This window comes from Triturus cristatus, chromosome 2_1, assembly GCF_964204655.1.
Source record: "Triturus cristatus chromosome 2_1, aTriCri1.1, whole genome shotgun sequence".
In the NCBI taxonomy this organism is placed as follows: Eukaryota; Metazoa; Chordata; class Amphibia; order Caudata; family Salamandridae; genus Triturus; species Triturus cristatus.
The window spans coordinates 591,115,385-591,134,391 of NC_140581.1; the positions used below are offsets into that span (position 1 = coordinate 591,115,385).

The 19,007-nt window shown below is 45.0% G+C and overlaps 1 protein-coding gene across 2 annotated transcripts in view; it reads right to left on the bottom strand.

Moving 5' to 3' along the window:
• SKIC3 (SKI3 subunit of superkiller complex) overlaps positions 1-19,007 on the bottom strand; it is a 1,406,584-nt gene that overhangs the window by 1,142,780 nt on the left and 244,797 nt on the right. For both annotated transcript variants that reach the window (XM_085632495.1, XM_085632494.1), the window contains exon 9: positions 2,642-2,782. In XM_085632495.1, coding sequence (XP_085488621.1) covers positions 2,642-2,782 — 141 coding nt within the window. The remainder of the gene's footprint in view (positions 1-2,641; positions 2,783-19,007) is intronic.

Sequence of the window (19,007 nt, forward strand, 5' to 3'; positions counted from 1 at the left end):
GAGATCGAGACCTCTCCGCGGGAGTTCCAGCTGTATTCTTCGACGTCGAATTCCTCGACGTCAACGACGTCTGCGTCACCGTCGGCAAGTGTGGGGTATAGCGTTCTGGCCTCGACGGCGGTCTCGACGCCGATCGCGAGGCCTCAACGTCGATATCCTCTTCTCTGGCACCTGACGTCGACTGGATGACCTTGACGTCGGCCTTGCACGCCGTCGACTAGGTGACTTCGACGGCGACCTCTCTCGACGTCGAGTGGGCGACTTCGACCTCTCACAGCGTCGAATTGTTGATCTCGACGTCGACCTTCCATGTGATCTCGACGTCGACCTTCTATGTCGCCGAGTGGGGGTATCCCTCGACGGCGACCTGCCCACTCGCGGCGGAACGTACGTCGCCGCATCTCTCGACGCCGACCCCCTCGAGGGTGGCGGAGAGTGCCTCGACGTCGACGGAAGCCTCAACGTCGACGGAGACAGTCCAGACCTCCCCGGACTAGCAGCCTTCGAGCCCGAAGGACTGCGCCTCGACGCCGACTTACTTTTGCGCGGTGGAGAATCTCGACGGTGAGATGAATCCCTTGACGCCGAAGTTGTCTTCTGCCTTTTCGACGGCCTCTTCGACGAATCCCTAGGACTCTTGGTCTTTCTGGAGCCAGGAGAGCTGGTGTGTCGCCGTTTTTGCGATTGTGTAGCTGAAGAAGTTGGTCTTGATGAAGGATCGCCTTCACGACTGCTTCTGTCCTTCTCCAGCTGTGCCTGTAGTCTAATGCGCTCTCTATCCCTCAGAGTGCGCTTGGAGAACTTCTGGCAGTGAGGACACCGGTCAGGATCGTGTTTAGTTGGTAAACACGCAATACACACCGAGTGTGGATCTGCCAGTGCCATCTTGTTGCCACAAGAAGGGCATTTCCGAAATAAAGAAGGCATTCTTACTAGAAAAAATTCGAAATTTTACTGGAAACCAGCAGAATCAGCCCCCAGAAGCCAGAAAACGTCGAAAAATGCTTGAAAAAGCTGTAATTTCCAAAATTTCAGTCAAAAACTGAAGAGCTCAAGCTCCAGGATCCTCACAGAAGGAGCCGGAAAAAAGAACTGGCCCAACTGCCACTTGCAATGCATCATGGGAGCAGGGGGTCTCATGCAGGTCTTAAAGGCACGGTCCCCCTACTCTAATGCCTCAAAGGCAAGGTGTCAGTTTTCTTTGTTTCTTGATACTCTGCTGCAGCCTACTGGCGAATGCTTACAATTACAAGTTGTTTTATGACAATAAAGCAGTGCTGTGTTATAATTTGCCTGATGCTTCCTTTTTTCCTTACGGGTTAGGGGGCACTACTATGCAAACATACGTAATTTACAGCATTGCCATGTTTTGAACATTTTTAGGCTGCATGTATATGTTTTCACATATGTATATATATATATATGTATATATATGTATTTTCTATATGCTCCGGGATCCCGCACATGGGCGGGGATTATTCATAGATTACGACTTTGATGAGTATCCCCTGGATGAGAACTTAGCCGTGACACTTTGGACCTTGGCCCTGAACCTTCCATTTTCTGAAAGGGTAAGCACACAGAAACTGTATTGCATTGCTTCTTTCAGTTGCCCTTTTCCTCCCATAGGAAATGTATTGTGCGTAATTGCGCGCACCAATAGATATAGCATTTATTTAGTTTCTATCATATTGCTAAAAGTATTTACCTTGTACGCAAAGTTCTTGGTCTAATATTTATATAAAAAGAAGTACTATTTTTTTAATCCGGTCTCTACTTCATTCATTGAGTGTGTGCCTCATTTACTGCTTTGGTGTGTACAACAAATGCTTAGCACTACCCTCTGATAAGCCTAACTGCTAGCCCACACTACTACAAAATAGAGCATTAGTATGATCTACTTTTGCCTCTGTGAAACAATAAGGGTCTCTTTGGCCTCTCTGCAGTGTACCCCATTGTGGTGCAATACATAGAGAGGTGGGCTTCCCTACACCGGACTAGGAGGGATTGGAGGCGAAGGCTGGAGGGGGGGTGGTGGACTGACTTGGCATCCGTCTGGCCTACCGACATAGTTGGAACAAGCCGCACCCGCAGCAGCGTAGATGTTGCTGAATTAGCACAGTAACTGTATTTTAAGGTTTAGTAATATAGGGACTGTAGAGTTTGATTGATAGGTACTCTTTCACAAAAGTGACGGATATCCTGTCCACCACATTACAAGTGCCCTAGAATATAGTGCACTTGTAACATGGTGTACAGGGTATCTTTCAGATTTGTGATGGAGTAGCCTGTCTGCCAAACTCTAAGCCAGGCACTAAGACTCCAAAAAGGTGCAAAAGTCCTCAAACTTTCCAAAAGTACTTCAAAGTAAAGAAAGCATAACTTGTTCGGAGAATTAAATTATTGATTAAATCATTTGCACTTAGAGGGGTTGGTAAAGTATGATATAACTTAATGCTACCATGTATTTTTATTGTGTCTGTCAAAATACAAAATGTTTTTACATTAACAACTTCCTAATCACATTTAACATTTAGATTTTAACAGCAACACATACTTTAAAAAAAATATCAACATTCAGTACTTGGATTCTATTCATTGGTACAAATACAATCCAAACTGATAGTGTCCATAAACAAACCTGTAGATAGATTCTTCTCAGCTACTTCATAATTTTTATCCTGAAATGATTTAATTCCTAAACCAATCTTGCCCAGGCCATTTTCTGAGTCCAGCTGGTCAAGCTTGCAAAAACAGCTGACAGCTTCTTCACTGCAACATCCTAAAAGCATAACAACAATAAAGGGATCTCAATTAATGCTGTATTTTAGACTACAGATTTATTGCTAACGGTCCAGTAACGACCGCTAACATTTGCATTTCACACTCATTAAAACATACACAATACTGTTGTTTCTTAAAAGAGCATTTTATGTACTTACCACACAGAAGACGACAAGAAATATGAAGGTAATAGAGAAAAATGGACAATAAATTGTAACAGCTGCACACCCATTACTGAATGGCAAATTAATAGCAAGCCTTACAAATCCTGATCAAATAATCATTTTAATGATTCAGAACAAAGGATTTTATTGAATTCTTGTGAATGCAGAAATATTGTTCACGTAAATTTACTGTGTGTTGCTTAGGGAGCACAGAGGACGACTCGTATTTCCTACCAATGCAAATCCAACAATCAGTGGCAAAGTCAATTTACCTGCCATCTATATGGTACACCCAAAAACAGTTTTGTCGCACATACGGACGGCATATTGCATAGAGGCATCAAAAAGACACATTCTATAGACACACAAAATCAAGTACAAACAAGCATGGAGCCCTCATGCACACACATGCAACATAGATATGAGAACACTGTGCCAACACACACACAAAGGCACATGGGCGACACACAATAGCCATGGCTAGATTGCCCCACAATATGACATGTATTTGAAGTAATGGATAAGTACTTGAAATCGGAGATATACCAACAGATGTGCTTCCTATTCAATGCTAGCAATTAAAAATGCTTTTCTATCTTATAAGCAAAACATGAAACTAGTAAATTCATGAGGATGTGCCTGATGGGAGAGGTGAGCATCGCGTGCATAGTAAGGGGCAGGGTGGTGAAAATGTTCTCAATGCTGGAGAAAGGCGTAGTGCGGCAAGAATACCCTCTATGTCAAGGGGTTCAGCTATTTTCTTGAGGGCCGGTACCAGAAAGTACTCCTCCACCCCCATATCTTATCCCCTCGCCCCCTGGTTTGCGAAGTCCCTCAGGGCTTGGCCCTGAACCCAACTCTTTTTAAATATCTACCTTGCTCCACTAATAGAGAAGCATGATGTAAGGGCTGTCTCATATGCTGATGACCCTCAGCTAGTGTTCTCTTTTAGGGATCACTCAGAGGCAGCATTTACGAACTTCAAACAGTGTCTGATTGACATATCCTGGATGACTGACAACTGCTTGAGGCTGAACACTGATCAAACGGAGGTTCTGTTTTTTAATCAACAATCTCCTCCACAAACCGACCTCTGGTGGCCGTCAGAACTTAAACCTCCCCCCTCTTCCGGTGTCCTCTGCTAGGAACTCGGGGTTAAAATTTGATTCAACCCTCTCATGCAAGACCAAGATAAGCCAGGTCTCCTAGTCTTGTTTTTAGAAAATGAAGTCCTTACTGAGATTTCTTCATTTCCTACCCATGGGTTGAAGAAAAATGGTGGTCCATTCTCTGATCACGTCTCATCTGGACTATGCCAACAGCCTGTATTTGGGCCTGCCAGCCTACTTGTTCAGGAAACTGCAAATCATACAGAACGCGGCTGCCAGGCTCATCAGAAATGTACCACTGCGACACCATATATCCCCTCATCTACGCAGCCTGCATTGGCTGCCCGTTAGGAGAAGGATAGAATTCAAGGCACTGACTCTCGCCTTTAGAGCAGTCAGAAACACGGGCCCTCAATATCTGATGAAGAGACTCCGAAAATACCATCAGGAGGGTCTTGAGGTCCAATCATCAGGTACTTCTAGTCACTCCCCGCTTTGCAAAAGCCAGGTTTGGTGGGCGATAGTTCCCTGTTAGAACCACTTCTCTTTGGAACTCCATGCCCGAGAACTTTCGGAAGGCAAAGTCAGAATCTGAATTCAGGAAGATCTTGAAGACCTGGCTTTTTGTCTCTCCTAGCCTTTGGTGACTTCCCCAACCTCTCTGCACCCGCTCTTAGCGCCGGGACACCTCCGTTGGAGGTAGCCGTGTGCTCTACAAACTATAATAATAACAATAATAATAATGGGATAGGAAAGGATGAGCATTACCTGTGTGGTCGGAGAGCTTGCATTAATGTTCTGCATGGCTGAAGAGAGGGTAATATAAATAACTATTTATATAATGCATACAATAAACGCCTGTAATTACTTAATTATTTTGGGTAGATCTGCCCTTTTGTCTCAAGCCTGAGATATGTTGCAGCATTGAAAAAGCAAATGGTGGCCTTATAACAATTGGAGCAGGAAGTGTGATTCACCACAGAGGTTGCTGATATTCTTACAAGCACAATCTCTTGAGTCACATTATATAATATCTCCTGCCTGCACCCGAAATCCTAGCTGCTCACCCAAACTGAGCTCCAATCTCAATATCTCTGCTTTTCAGGTGCACCACATCAGCAGGCATAGTAAGTAGCAGCGCTATTGGGGGCCAGCTAAAGCGTACAGCTAAGTGCAGTGCTGCTGCAGTGGATTGGGGCAGGTGTGATGCATCCACACCACACCAGGGACTGGTGGCCATCTTGCCTAAGTGTGGAGTGCTCCAACCAACCAAAGCACCATGCTGTGGCTCATGCTAGATTGGGGGTGCCATACACAGCAGCACTGCTTCAGTGCTGCATCGGAGGCTGGAAGTCGATCTAAGCACTTGAAGCTCCTACCATCCACAGCACCACGCCTGCACTCCAGGATACAGTGCAGTACCTTGGGGCTACATTCCTGATAATGTCTAGGAAATTATGACTGGAGGGGAGAAAATGATCAATATCGGACATAACATGCTTGTCTCACGGTGCTGCACATTGTCCAGCTCAGCATGTAATGTACATTTTGCCTTGATGCTTGAAATCCCCAGAGGCCATTGTGTAATGGGAAATAGATACTATTATGTCTGCACCAGAATTACCATGTGCTACACAGTGAGCTGGTGATCAGAGGCCTCGACGGTGTCACTAAAGATACAACCCTTTGCCTTACTGTCTCCTATGTTGAAGAGGAAAACTTGGTAAGTCCTTCATAACTTGAGTAATGCAACACTCACAAGCACACCATCTTAGGCCTTCCCAAGAACACCTGGGGGAGGAGGTACAGATTTCAACAAAACACTGTAAAAGGTTTTCCTGGAGTCTGTCTGCCCACACCCCATGGTGACATGCTGCTTTCCCCAGAGCACTGTGAGAGGCCTACCATGACTTCAATATCTGCTACATTGTCTCATAGTAAGGGATTTCTTGTTTACCACACCAAACAATTAAAAGACTTTCCATAGTTCTGCTGTTGCTGCCACTGCTCAGAACCCACTAGGCTGGAAAGTAATCATAACTTCTAAATCAAATCAAAAGGGACTAGCTAAACAAATGGGATCCAGATGGTTCATGTAAATCCTCTCTCGACAAGGATGAACAATGTTGGTCACTCTGAAGACAAGATGGCTACCTGCTGCCAGGACTGTTGTCTAATTTTCTGGATTAATGGTCTATATTATACTTGTCTACAAGAAAACGATATCCCAGAGAACACTGTATGTGCCTCATCGCCTTTGATTCAAAGTTTGTAAGGATAGGGAATTGCCCCATTATTTAGAGATGTAGGCCGTTCGGCAGAGGAATGTACGGACAGCAAGCACTGATTACCTGAAACTTTCAAGTTGTTACATAGATGTTATGTTATGTTACCCGGATTTATATAGCGCACAGCTGCCCCAGCAAAGGGGCGTCCCGGCGCTTCTTAAACAAGGAACCGGCACATAAGCACTAAAAGAAAATCCAGATCAAAACTAAGCACCCGAAGAGAACAAAAGGGTCTTAACGGCTTTCCTGAAAGTCAGAAGTTCATCAATGGCGCGAATATGGGCAGGAAGTGAGTTCCACAGCTTGGCAGCGAGCACACTGAAAGAGCGGCCACCGGCCCTAACCCTTTTAAAGCGTGGAACTGTAACCAGATGTAAACCTGAAGATCTTAAGGACCGCGGTGGTACATATGGTGTAATAAGATGTTCCAAAATCTGGGGGGAAGAATGTTTCAAAATTTTAAACGAGAGGCAAAGAGACTTAAACTTGATCCTCTGGGAGACAGGGAGACAATGAAGTTTAAAAATAGATTTTTTTGCCGAACAAAATCTAGGCAGACCAACAAGAGCCCTGGCTGCAGCATTTTGAACTCGTTGGAGTCTACAAAGTTCGGCCTGATTGGCTCCAAGCAAAAGGGAGCTCGCATAATCCAACCGAGACAGAATGGTAGCTTGTACAATAAGCTGTCTGGTTGGAGCATCGAAAAATTTGAGGATAGGTCTGAGCCTACGGAGAATCCCGAAGCAAATGGCGGCAGTTTTCTTAGTATGGGAGACAAAACTAAGTTTGGAATCTAGCCAAATGCCTAGATTCTTTACCTCAGTGACAGGAAGGGGGGTGGGACCAATCTCGGATGGCCACCAACGATCTCCCCATACGTGGCTCTGATTGCCAACAATCAGTACTTCGGTTTTCTTTGCGTTTAGTTGCAGGCAATTATCAGTCAACCAACAGGCCACTGACCTGATTCCCTCACAGAACTTGGTGGCCTCTAGGTCAGATGCCCCACTTATTGCAACCGCTAGCTGCGTGTCATCAGCATAGGACACCATAGTCAGATTACAGCGCTTGATGACAGCAGCCAAACATAGATATTAAAGAGTGTGGGGCTAAGAGCTGACCCCTGTGGAACACCCTGTATGATGGAATGGGGCTCAGACTGGTAAGGAGGGGTGACGACCCTAAAAGTCCGACCAGATAAGAACGATCGAAACCATTCAAGTGCCACGTGATCGACACCAGCCTCAACCAAACGCTGCAATAGAATTGCGTGGGAGACGGTGTCGAACGCGGCACTAAGATCTAGAAGTACTAGAGCCGCCGTTTGACCAGAGTCCACCAAAGTTCGCAGGTATTTGACCATAGAAAGAAGCGCGGTCTCAGTACTATGGCCAGGCCTGAAACCATTCTGTGAAGGATCTAAAATATTGGCAGAGAGGATATGATTACATAGGATGGTATTTACATAGGTCACCGTCAATTTTGCCACCCAAGGAAGGAGAGAGATGGGGCGATAGTTCTCAAACTTTAACGGATCAAGAGCAGATTTTTTTAAAATGGGTATCACCTGTGCTTGTTTCCAACTGTCCGGGACGGAGCCCGACTTCAGAGATAAGTTGACAAGATCGCGAAGCAAAGGAAAGCAAAGTGTTGCAGATTCCCTGAATTGAGCAGGCCGAAGAGGATCCATAGGAGACCCCGATTTTACTTTCCCTGCGATCTTATCAAATTCGTGCATCACGAGCTCGGGAAAGGAGCACAAAACCTTGGTAGTTTTTGAAACAGAAGCCAGTTTCTCCGGAGGGATGGAAGAACTAAGGAAGGAGCAATAGATAGCCTCCACCTTTTCCACAAAGAAGGCTGCCAAACCCTCACAATGACTAGCTGAACAAATATCAGCAACTGGAACTCTGCTGGCAGTGAGGTCCTTGAGCACCTTGAATATTAGTTTAGTGGGATTAGAGCTCGAGTTAATTTCACGAGAGAAGTAAGCGGCACGGGCTTTACAGATCGCCCTATGATAGATTTTTATCTTGGCAAGATACAGTAACTTTTGATCAGGCTGATATGACTTACGCCAGGCTCTTTCAGCTTGTTTACAAGATTTCCTTAGGAGCCGAAGTAAGAGATAAAAGCTACCGGTGATAGAAAGAAATCCCTGAAATAACTTATTCTCATGTCGGAAGTTATTTCTTTCCTCCTGCTAACATATCATTATTGACACGGTTAATGTACGCTGAGCATTTAGAGTTTTGTGTTGTGGGGGACAAATCGTTCAAGTGCGACTCAAGTAGCTGCTGAGGAAGTGGCTTCTCGTGCTCATACCTCAACTTGTCCCTTCAGCTGGTTGGAGAGTAGGGTGAAAAAAAAGCAAAGTGTTGCAGATTCCCTGAATTGAGCAGGCCGAAGAGGATCCATAGGAGACCCCGATTTTACTTTCCCTGCGATCTTATCAAATTCGTGCATCGAGAGCTCGGGAAAGGAGCACAAAACCTTGGTAGTTTTTGAAACAGAAGCCAGTTTCTCCGGAGGGATGGAAGAACTAAGGAAGGAGCAATAGATAGCCTCCACCTTTTCCACAAAGAAGGCTGCCAAACCCTCACAATGACTAGCTGAACAAATATCAGCAGCTGGAACTCTGCTGGCAGTGAGGTCCTTGAGCACCTTGAATATTAGTTTAGTGGGATTAGAGCTCGAGTTAATTTCACGAGAGAAGTAAGCGGCACGGGCTTTACAGATCGCCCTATGATAGATTTTTATCTTGGCAAGATACAGTAACTTTTGATCAGGCTGATATGACTTACGCCAGGCTCTTTCAGCTTGTTTACAAGATTTCCTTAGGAGCCGAAGTGAGAGATAAAAGCTACCGGTGATAGAAAGAAATCCCTGAAATAACTTATTCTCATGTCGGAAGTTATTTCTTTCCTCCTGCTAACATATCATTATTGACACTGTTAATGTACGCTGAGCATTTAGAGTTTTGTGTTGTGGGGGACAAATCGTTCAAGTGCGACTCAAGTAGCTGCTGAGGAAGTGGCTCCTCGTGCTCATACCTCAACTTGTCCCTTCAGCTGGTTGGAGAGTAGGGTGAAAAAAAAGCAAGGAGGTGGAGGTAGGCAACTGACAAACCTTGGAACCCGCAGTTTATCCCCGAATTCGCCAGCAGCATTAAGGAGTTCAAATGAGAACTACCAGAATCAGAGGGGTAGGCGAGCAAGTGCCATAACTATTATGTCAGCCTCTTATTAAGAAGGCTATTTCTACGTACCTCACATTGGCCCTCATGCCGTGTCCTATACTGACAGTCTTATATCAAACCACACACTGGAGGGGGGTGGGCGAACACTGTCTCACACTCCAGCACTGTTTACCCAAATGCATCATAATAAATGCAGTGCATGATAACACTTTCTTCGGTGTCAGGCTTTAGTTTTTCACCCTTGTTGGTGCAGCCAGTGCTGTGTATCTCTAGATACGTGTTTCAGGATAATTGTCCTTCAGTAGAGAGCAACACTTTTTTGGGGGGTGCTGGGGATGCTGCCTTAAGTCTTCACAGGTCTCATTACCACTCTCTGGGCGCCGGTGCATCAACCAGAGCTCGTTAGCTCAAAGGAGCCTTTTCAAATAGGAGGGGGGTGGGCGCACACTGCCTCACACTCAAGCACTGTTTGCCCCAATGCATCATAATAAATGCAGTGCATGATCACACTATCTTCGCGCACACCCCCTCCTATTTGAAAAGGCTCCCCTGAGCTAACGAGCTCTGGTTGAAGCACTTGCGCCCAGCGAGTGGCACTAAGACCTGAGAAGACTTTGGGCAGCAACTCCAGAACTCCCCAAAAAGTGTTGCTCTCTACTGAAGAAGGACAATTATCCTGAAGCACGTGTCTAGAGATACACAGCACTGGCTGCACTAACAAGGGTGAAAAACTCAAGCCTGACACCGAAGAAAGCGTTATCATGCACTGCATTTATTATGATGCATCGGGGAATACTGAGTGCTAGAGTGTGAGGCAGTGTGCGCCCACACCCCTCATATTTGAAAAGGCACCCTTGAGCTGACAAGCTCTGGTTGATGCACCTGCGCCCAGCGAGTGGCACTTAGATCTGAGAAGACTTTGGGCAGCATCTCCAGCACACCCCAAAAAGTGTTGCTCTCTACTGAAGAAGGACAGTTATCCTGAAACACGTGTCTAGAGATAAACAGCACTGGCTGCACTAACAAGGGTGAAAAACTGAAGCCTGACACCAAAGAAAGTGTTATCATGCACTGCATTTACTATGATGCATCGGGGCAAACTGAGTGCTGGAGTGTGAGGCAGTGTGCGCCCACCCCCCTCCTATTTGAAAAGGCTCCCTTGAGCTAACGAGCTGATGAGCTCTGGTTGATGAACCTGCGCCCAGCGAGTGGCACTGAGACCTGAGAAGACTTTGGGCAGCATCTCCATCACCCCCCAAAAAGTGTTGCTCTCTACTGAAGAAGGACATTTATCCTGTACTTTTGCAGCGTCACCAAACAGAGTGGATCCATTTTCTAATTAACTCGCATGTTTTATTTTTATTTTTATAAATAACGACCCAGGCCTAGCAGGAGGGGATTCTGAGTGCTTGTACAGTACAAGCGTAGATTTAATAAATTATGGCTTCGAGCTATACGTTGCTGTTGCCGTGCAAATAAATATAAACCTAGCTTCCTGAGCACTGAACAGCTATTCTAGGTACATTAAAGCTAGAGATGTACTATACACAGTGTTGGTTTAACATGGCACTGTTGGCATAATTAATACAATACACATTGTGTAAATCTGATAGGGGTTGGATCACCAGTTGACTGGGCAACATTGTACAATATATCTAACCATGTTTAGTTTGTTGAACTTTCGAAGGACCAAGGTTGGCATTTGAGGAGTCCAAGGAAACAGTGTCACATGTGAAACTATGCAACAAATGAAACAACGAGGTAGGAAATGCTCAACAACCTGAACGACAAACGCAGATGTAGTAACATTGGATCTTTGGAGAGAACTGGTAGAGAGTTAGAGGAGAAACACGCAATGCTCGCGGGAAGCCTCGCGCCAACTTCTGGGGTCGAGCTGTGGCTGCACGCGCCGTGGTGGATTCCTCAGCACTGCCGCCGGGCCCTGCAGCCTGTCTGGGAAAGTGAAAGCACACCGCCTTGCAAGCGTAAGGTCAAAAAAATGCATGCGCGTGTGCACAAAGATGGCGTCGGGCTGTACATATGCGCGTGCATTTTTTTGTCCCTACGCGTGCATGTTTAGCTTTGCCAATGGCGAGAGCAGCCATCTTTGTCCATTTGGACGCGTGTGCATTCCGCTTTGGCTGAATCGATTACAAAAGGTGCTATCCGTGGAAAGAGCAGCGCGTGCGCTGCTTTCGCCAGGCGAGACCTAAAAAGCAGATCACTGGGTACCACAGGGTCCTGCCAACAAGTTATATGACACACAAAAGTAACAATGTAAACCTAATGCCCAGATCATGTTACAAAAATGAATTAACATGTACAGCCTCGTTCTCATGCACTGTTATTCACACAACAAAGCCCACTATTTATAAGAAACAAATCACGTCCATTTTATCGTTCAACCTATGAATGTGTTGTCAGAATGTTTATAAAATTGGTGTTTAAGAATACTACAAGAATCTTTGTTCATCATTCTTTGAAAGAAATTGGTTGTTGTTAATGTAGTTATATGTTTTTGCTCTTTGTTTGTTTAATTTGATACAAAGTACAACATTTATTTTTTACTTGAATAAACAACAAAATGATATGTTTGAATTATACAATTGTGTAATACAATATAATTTATGATTAGAAGATGAACTTCACTTATAGCTGTGCGGCCAGGCATCAAGTGAATTGTCACTTGTTTAGGTTCCATTTATAGTAGATGCAAGCAACCTCTTCTTGACCTGCACGCATACCAGATAAAATAGGGCCAGTAATGTTTTCATTTTAGTAGAAGTCTAGGTGTGCGCAACACGACCTACGGCATTAGCATTGTTGCCACTTTCCAGATCCAGCACCCACCCGTACAATATGTCTTTTGAAGCCATATCTAACATCACAGACAACAGAGCAGATACTAGAACTTATACAACTGCAAAAGCTAGTGACTTCTACGCATTATTACATGAAACCACAGCTTTCAATATACAGGAAGGTTCTATCACACAACAACTCAAACAATTGGAATTCATTTCCAGAAGGGTGCTGTCAACGAATTCATGCTTCCACACTTATTCAATACCACTAGGTATAAAGAATCCCACGAGGTTTGAGACTACCAATAAAACCACGTTTATACAGGTTCCAATTCAATAAGCTTTTTATGGAAAAATGGCAAGGTATTTCGAACAAATGTTCATTGGATTTAATTTTGTTGCTAATAGAAGAACTTTCACAGATAATAAGAGAACTAGAGGAGGAAGCAGAAATTATCAAATCTGACTTGACATCTAGATGTAAATCGGAATTTTGGAAGAAAACTTTGGATGAATTGAACACCAAACTGGACATCTATGGTAAAGAAATACAAGAACACAAACTCAGAAAATGTTGTTGCGATACAATTGACTATAAGATCATCAAGGTGTACACATGGGCTGAGGTTTATGCCCGTAGAAGAGTTACTCAGAAGCCAGTCACATCTTCACAGGGAAGCATAGTCTCTGATCAGGAGATGGAGGCTAATAGAACACCATTGAGCACAAGCCATCAGCTAGAGGCAACATCTCAACTACTCATGAACGCTCCCAGTGTGAGCACTCAAGGTATGCCTTCCTCTTCTTTTTTAGCGAGCGGACAGGTGTCAGGACGTCCACCAGACCAAAGCGTCTCAAAAAAACACGCACAGGGCAAAGAAAGACACCAGGATGGACGGAACTTACAGAGCAAAACCAAGACTTAATTATCAACATCTCATCTGTAACACTGACAGCACAACAAAGTAAAGTGCTCAATAAAGGAACATCTTTTCTACCAACGTATGATATTAACACCTTGGAATTTGAGATATTAGCCTTTGAATTCATGAGAAATTGTTAGATTTTTATTGTATTACCTTTAATTTTCTTTTTCCTAGGGTACCATTATGAAAAATGTCAAGGTCAGCATTACATGTTCCGATTATGCAGACGCCTCTGGGTTACAGGGCCCTGCTGTTTATGTGCCATTTGACAAAATGTGTTTAAAAAAAAAAAAAAAAAAAAAAAAGGACTTTGCGACACTCTATTTACAATCTAAAACCAGGTGTAACCTTTTCATTAATGAACAAGCATTTACAATGCAATGGTCTCGGCATTGTTACAGTTAGAGCTATTGGCATTGCTCATGACATTTATTTTGTTTATGTTTTTGTTTTTAAAACATTTAAAGAAACTGCCATAACAGAGGAGCCGCCACTGAACAGTAAGAACCTTAGAAAGGGAGTTGAGGGACGCATTATTCCAGGATGAGAGGATTTTTTATGTTTTCATTTAATGCATACACAGTTGACGACCATCGCAAAAAAGTAACCATGCATCTTTGCATAAGCAAGTTCACTCAAAGGAATTATCAAAAACAATCCATGCACCGCTCTCAGCTGATAACCTCGACTCAATACAACACATTTACAGAGGCTGGCCAGAAAAAGCGGAATAGAGGGTGTAGAAGAAAGGGGAATACATGGAGAGAGGAGCATGATAAACAAGCCAGAAACATATTGTGCACTATACAATAGCTCTAGTCACACAAACTAAGCCAGGGGGTGTCCAACGTAGGTCCCAGGAGGGCCAGATACAGGCAAGACTTTCAGGATATCCACCTACAATAAATGTACAAACAATCTAATGGAATGAGTTTTAGATGGTAGCAGGAAATCTTACATGGAATGGATGTGACTCTCCTGAACCTATGCTGGACACCTCTGGTTTAAGGACTGCCGCTAGATTCTTCAGAAGACAGCCTCCTGGTCTCTTAGGCAGAAATTCCATCATGACCAAGTTTAACATTTCAGTCTATTAAGATCTGATTTTTAGCCTTACACATGATTTCCAGTTTTTGAGAAACCGCTTTTTTGCCATAATTTTACGTTTTTTTTCCCCAACATTGCTTTAGAGGTCTGGTGACACCCTTTAGTGAGAAAATAACTTCAAATATAACCTTTTCATTTCAATTTAGATTGTGTGATGTCATCTCCCATGAGCCTCGATCCACACACCAAAGAAAGAATATCTGGTAAAACGATAATCAGAGTTTTTTGGCACCTCCAACATTTCAGGCCTCATTCTGAAGTACTACTTAATCCCCTGTGAGTTCTGCATCCAGAGTTAGAGGTACCAGGGTCACTGATAACTCCACAATGTTGGTTTAAACATAGATTGGGAATGAGACCCAGAGTAATGAGGAATTACCGGGAAAAGCAGTAATTTCAGTCCCGACCTCACACCCTCCCCGAGTAATATGGTATTTTGCCCCGTGTTTCAAACGAAAAGGCCACCTGTTTGAATAAAGTGGAGGCTTCGGGTGAAACACCACAGATCTGCAGAGCTGCCGCAGAGCTTTCAAGGCTGCTTGCCTGGTAACCCCGATTACCGAAAGCATCGGGGGTACCAGGGACCTGGGGGTCAGTCCATTGCATTTAAGTGAATGCTTATCCTTTCACAAGAGTCCCTTATGACTCGTTGTTGGGCAAACACAGCTCCGTGTCTACACTGCAACTCATTAAAAGATTCCAACCAGTACATTTCTGTCAAAAACTAAACTATTTGTCCCAGATAGATTTCTATGAACTGTTCAGGTTCTCATGCGTAGTGTGTCTGGAAGACCACCTCCGATTCCTCAAATGTCATTTAAATAGAAACTCTTTAAGATGGAAATACTACTTGAGTGAGGATGAAAGAAGACCTGGGCCTGGGAGGCAGTGCCACACTTTCATAGTGGAAAGAATACAGTCCTGGCCAAAAGATCGCATCGGCTGGCTGTGATGGGGAACATGGGTCTGCTCGAAGCTGTGTCCCTCCCATATGCTCTGTCGACATGTAAAGAGGGGGTGAGGGAGGCCTCTCAGGCTCTGTCCCTCTTGCCCTGTCACTGTGTGAAGAGGCAGAGAAGGAGGACGCATGGGCTCCGCCCTGTGTGTCTGTTGGGTAGTGATAGCTGACTGTGTGTGTGCTGGAGTAGCGTCGTCATCGGCTTCTGCTGCCACTGCTCTGTAACTGCTGGGAAGGCCCACCCTGGCCCGGCATCGCCTGCCGGTGCTGTCATTGTGGTTGGTGAAGCTGGTACCCAAGCTGCCCATGTCCTCCTGCTCTTTTAGTGTCTCCCCAGGAAAAGCATCTCCTGGGCCTGTGCTGTAAGTGTGGGATGAGGTGGATTCTATGGTCCACCCCAAGCTCGCCCCCCTCTGCTCTCTTCGGTCACTGTGGTGGTGGTGGTGGTGTGTCCACCCTAAGCTCGCTCCCCCCCCCTTGCTGTCTTCTGTCACTGTGGTGAGTCCACCCAAAGCTCGTCACCCTCCCTCCGGCTCCTCTCATTGTGTTGGGTCTCATCAGAGGCTTGGCACCACACCCTGCTCTCCTCGGTGGTGGCAGTGCATTTACCAGTCTCGACATCCCCTGCCTGCCCCGGCTGTCCCTGCTACCCCCAGGCTCGGCCCTCTGTCACTGCGGTGGGGAGGGTCTACCCAGGCTCGGCATCCCTCCCACCTCTTCTCTGCCCCTGTGGTGGTGGCGGTGAGCCTCCCCGGGCGCGGCCCTCCCTGCCTGCTGGCTGTCACTGCACACCGGGGCCCTGCTGCAGGCAGCCGCGCGGCGGCTCTCTGATCTTCGCATTGGGCTGCCCCGCCCTCTCCCCACATTGCCGCCTGCCAATCAGAGCAGGGAGATGATGGCCATTAAGAGACAGGCAGCCTTTTAATTCCGACGTCGGCATTGGCCCTGGAGAGCGCTCAGAGTATTCACAGATCAATCTTCCGGGCTGATGAGCCGGGGTGGGCGGGGTCTGCTGCTTACATTTTGTGGGTGAGGAAGGGAACAGGAGATAGCGCGGAAGTATCAAAGGGCGCGAGAGCAGCTATTGTCCGCTGAGTGGCGAGAGGGAGCCGTGGGAAGGGGGAGCCTGGGAGAGGCGAGGGAGAGAAAGGCAGGGGAAAAGAGGAGAGCCCCAAAGAAGAGACCCAGGGACCCCATGCTGCCTGCACGCGCATCACAACAGCAGAAAGACGCGAGTGCGAGAAACGGCACTTGGGGATGAGAGACTGAAGGGTGATCAGGACCAGAGATAAGACACACAAAGCAGCTGAGAGCTAGGGGCGTAAAACAACTCACTCCTGTTCCACAGCAGTAGAGGAAACATCCGAACACCGCCGCCTTTCTCCGAGGCGAAGCAGAAATGCCTCGGAGAAAGGCAGCGGCGTTTCCGGATTCGGGGGCGTGTTTTTCTGTTGTCTCCTCTTGCCATTGGCTGGAGGAGATAATGAGAAAAGTAGCAAAAAACACGCCCCGAATCCGAAAAGGACGGGTCCTGTTCGTAGAGACAAACCTCTTCTCCAATGGCTGGCCAGCATTTAAGAGGCCAGCCAATGGAGAAGAGGAGAGAAGAGGGGCGGGCTCAAGTCCCTCTTCTCCAAAACATTAAATCTCGGAGCGAGACTGCGCAAGCGCAGCCTTCGAGCCGAGACCTAAAAACGAATATAGAGACAACTTGCCAATAATCAACAGCTAACCCTTCAACTAGCAGACAAAGAGGGAGCTTTAGTGGTCATGGACACAAGCTTTTATGAAATTAAGGTGGCAGAACTACTCCAGGATACATCTACATATGCGCAACTTGAACATGATCCTATCAAAGATATGAAGCAAAAATTGACTGAGATATTGTGCAAAGCCATAGAATTGAACTGGATCTCATCCAACACACGGAATTTGTTAACGGTACAACATTCTAGGCGTCCTCAACTGTACATGTTGCCGAAAGTCCACAATCAATTGTTTCAGGTTGAGATTCGGTCCTTGAACCGCTTGGTGAGTATATTGATCAATTTCTACAATCCTTTGTACAGAATTGTAGATCTTATATAAAGGATACCACTCATTTGTTTCCAACTCCTGAATAATCTGGACACCACCTCAAATGAACAGTGGCTTATCTGTTCTATTGATGTGATCTCTTTATACACATCAATACCCTTGCAGGAAGGCATCGAAGCATGTGAATGGGCATTGTTGCAATTACCAACAATAGAAGTGAATAAAGTTTTCATTTTGGAGATTTTACAATTTTGCTTACAACACAGTTATATCACATGGAGAGATGAATTCCATTTGCAAGTCAGCAGGACCACCATAGGTTTTCCCGGGGCACCATCTTACGCTAACATCTTCATGCCAAAATTTGAACACAAGGACATTTTCAGAGATCCAGAATGGAACGCCTATTTGATGTTTTACGGTCGTTTCATTGACGATATTTCCGTAATATGGACCACAACCAAAACGGCATTAGCGCTTAAGATCCAGGAGCTGAATCAGAAAAATGCACAGATTCAGTTTACACACAACATCAGCACTATGAGTTTATCGTTTCTGGATGTGTTGATCACCGAATCTAATGCTAATTAGGACACCACAATCTTTAAGAAGGAAACAGACAGAAACAATTTGCTATTATTTTCGAGTTTTGAACCTCCCAGTCTCATTCAAAATTCAACATATCCTCAAATGCTGAGGATTAAAAGGATCGCGTCTACACATGAAGCTTTTGAGACAGCCACAAAGATTCAAAAACACAATTTCAAGCAAAGGGGTTATCCCCTTCCCATATTAACTGATGCCGAGATAAGAATTTCCTCGACTCAGATAGGACTTTATGACAACCAAAATTAAAACACCACAGAACCGGATGGTATTTGCGCCTAAATATTCCACTAAATCAGCAGCAGTAAAATAAATTATAAGGAAACAATGGGAACCACTACAACATGAGCCTGACTTTCATATTTTGTTTGATGAACAGCCTCTATTTGCGCACACAAGTAGTTGCAAAATCAAAGAGATGCTAACACAACCTAAATGTACACCAAGTACTGTGGAAACAGGCACGTGGAAATGTTACAACTGCATCCATTGTAACAATGTCATCCAGAGGAACACAGTCACCCATCTACAGACAGGGAAACCCATCAAATTAAGACATTTTGGCGACTGTAATTCGACATTTCTGATCTATTGCATAAAATGCCCTTGTGGCTTGATGAACATAGGTAAAACTGACCGCAAGATTAAGATTAGAATGACCGAACACAAGAGCATGATCCGCAATAGGAATACTAAATCTAATCTAGTTGCAAATTGGTTGAAACTCAAACACAACATAGCTCAATTGAGGTTTCTAATACTGGAGATATTCCAAACTAGCACAGATAAAGACAACTCTAAATTCTTATCCCAACATGAGCCATCTCAAGACCTGGCTGTTCTACCAATAAATCAATAAGTCTCGTATGGTAGGATAGAAAGCGTGTTGGATCTCTTTTTTCTTGAGGTAGGCATTTCAGCGCCGGGACACTCTTTTTGAGTAGCCGTGCGCTCTAAAAATCCCCCTTAACATAACATAACATTTGGTAGATAAAAAAATTCAAACCTATGACACCTCAGGGGTT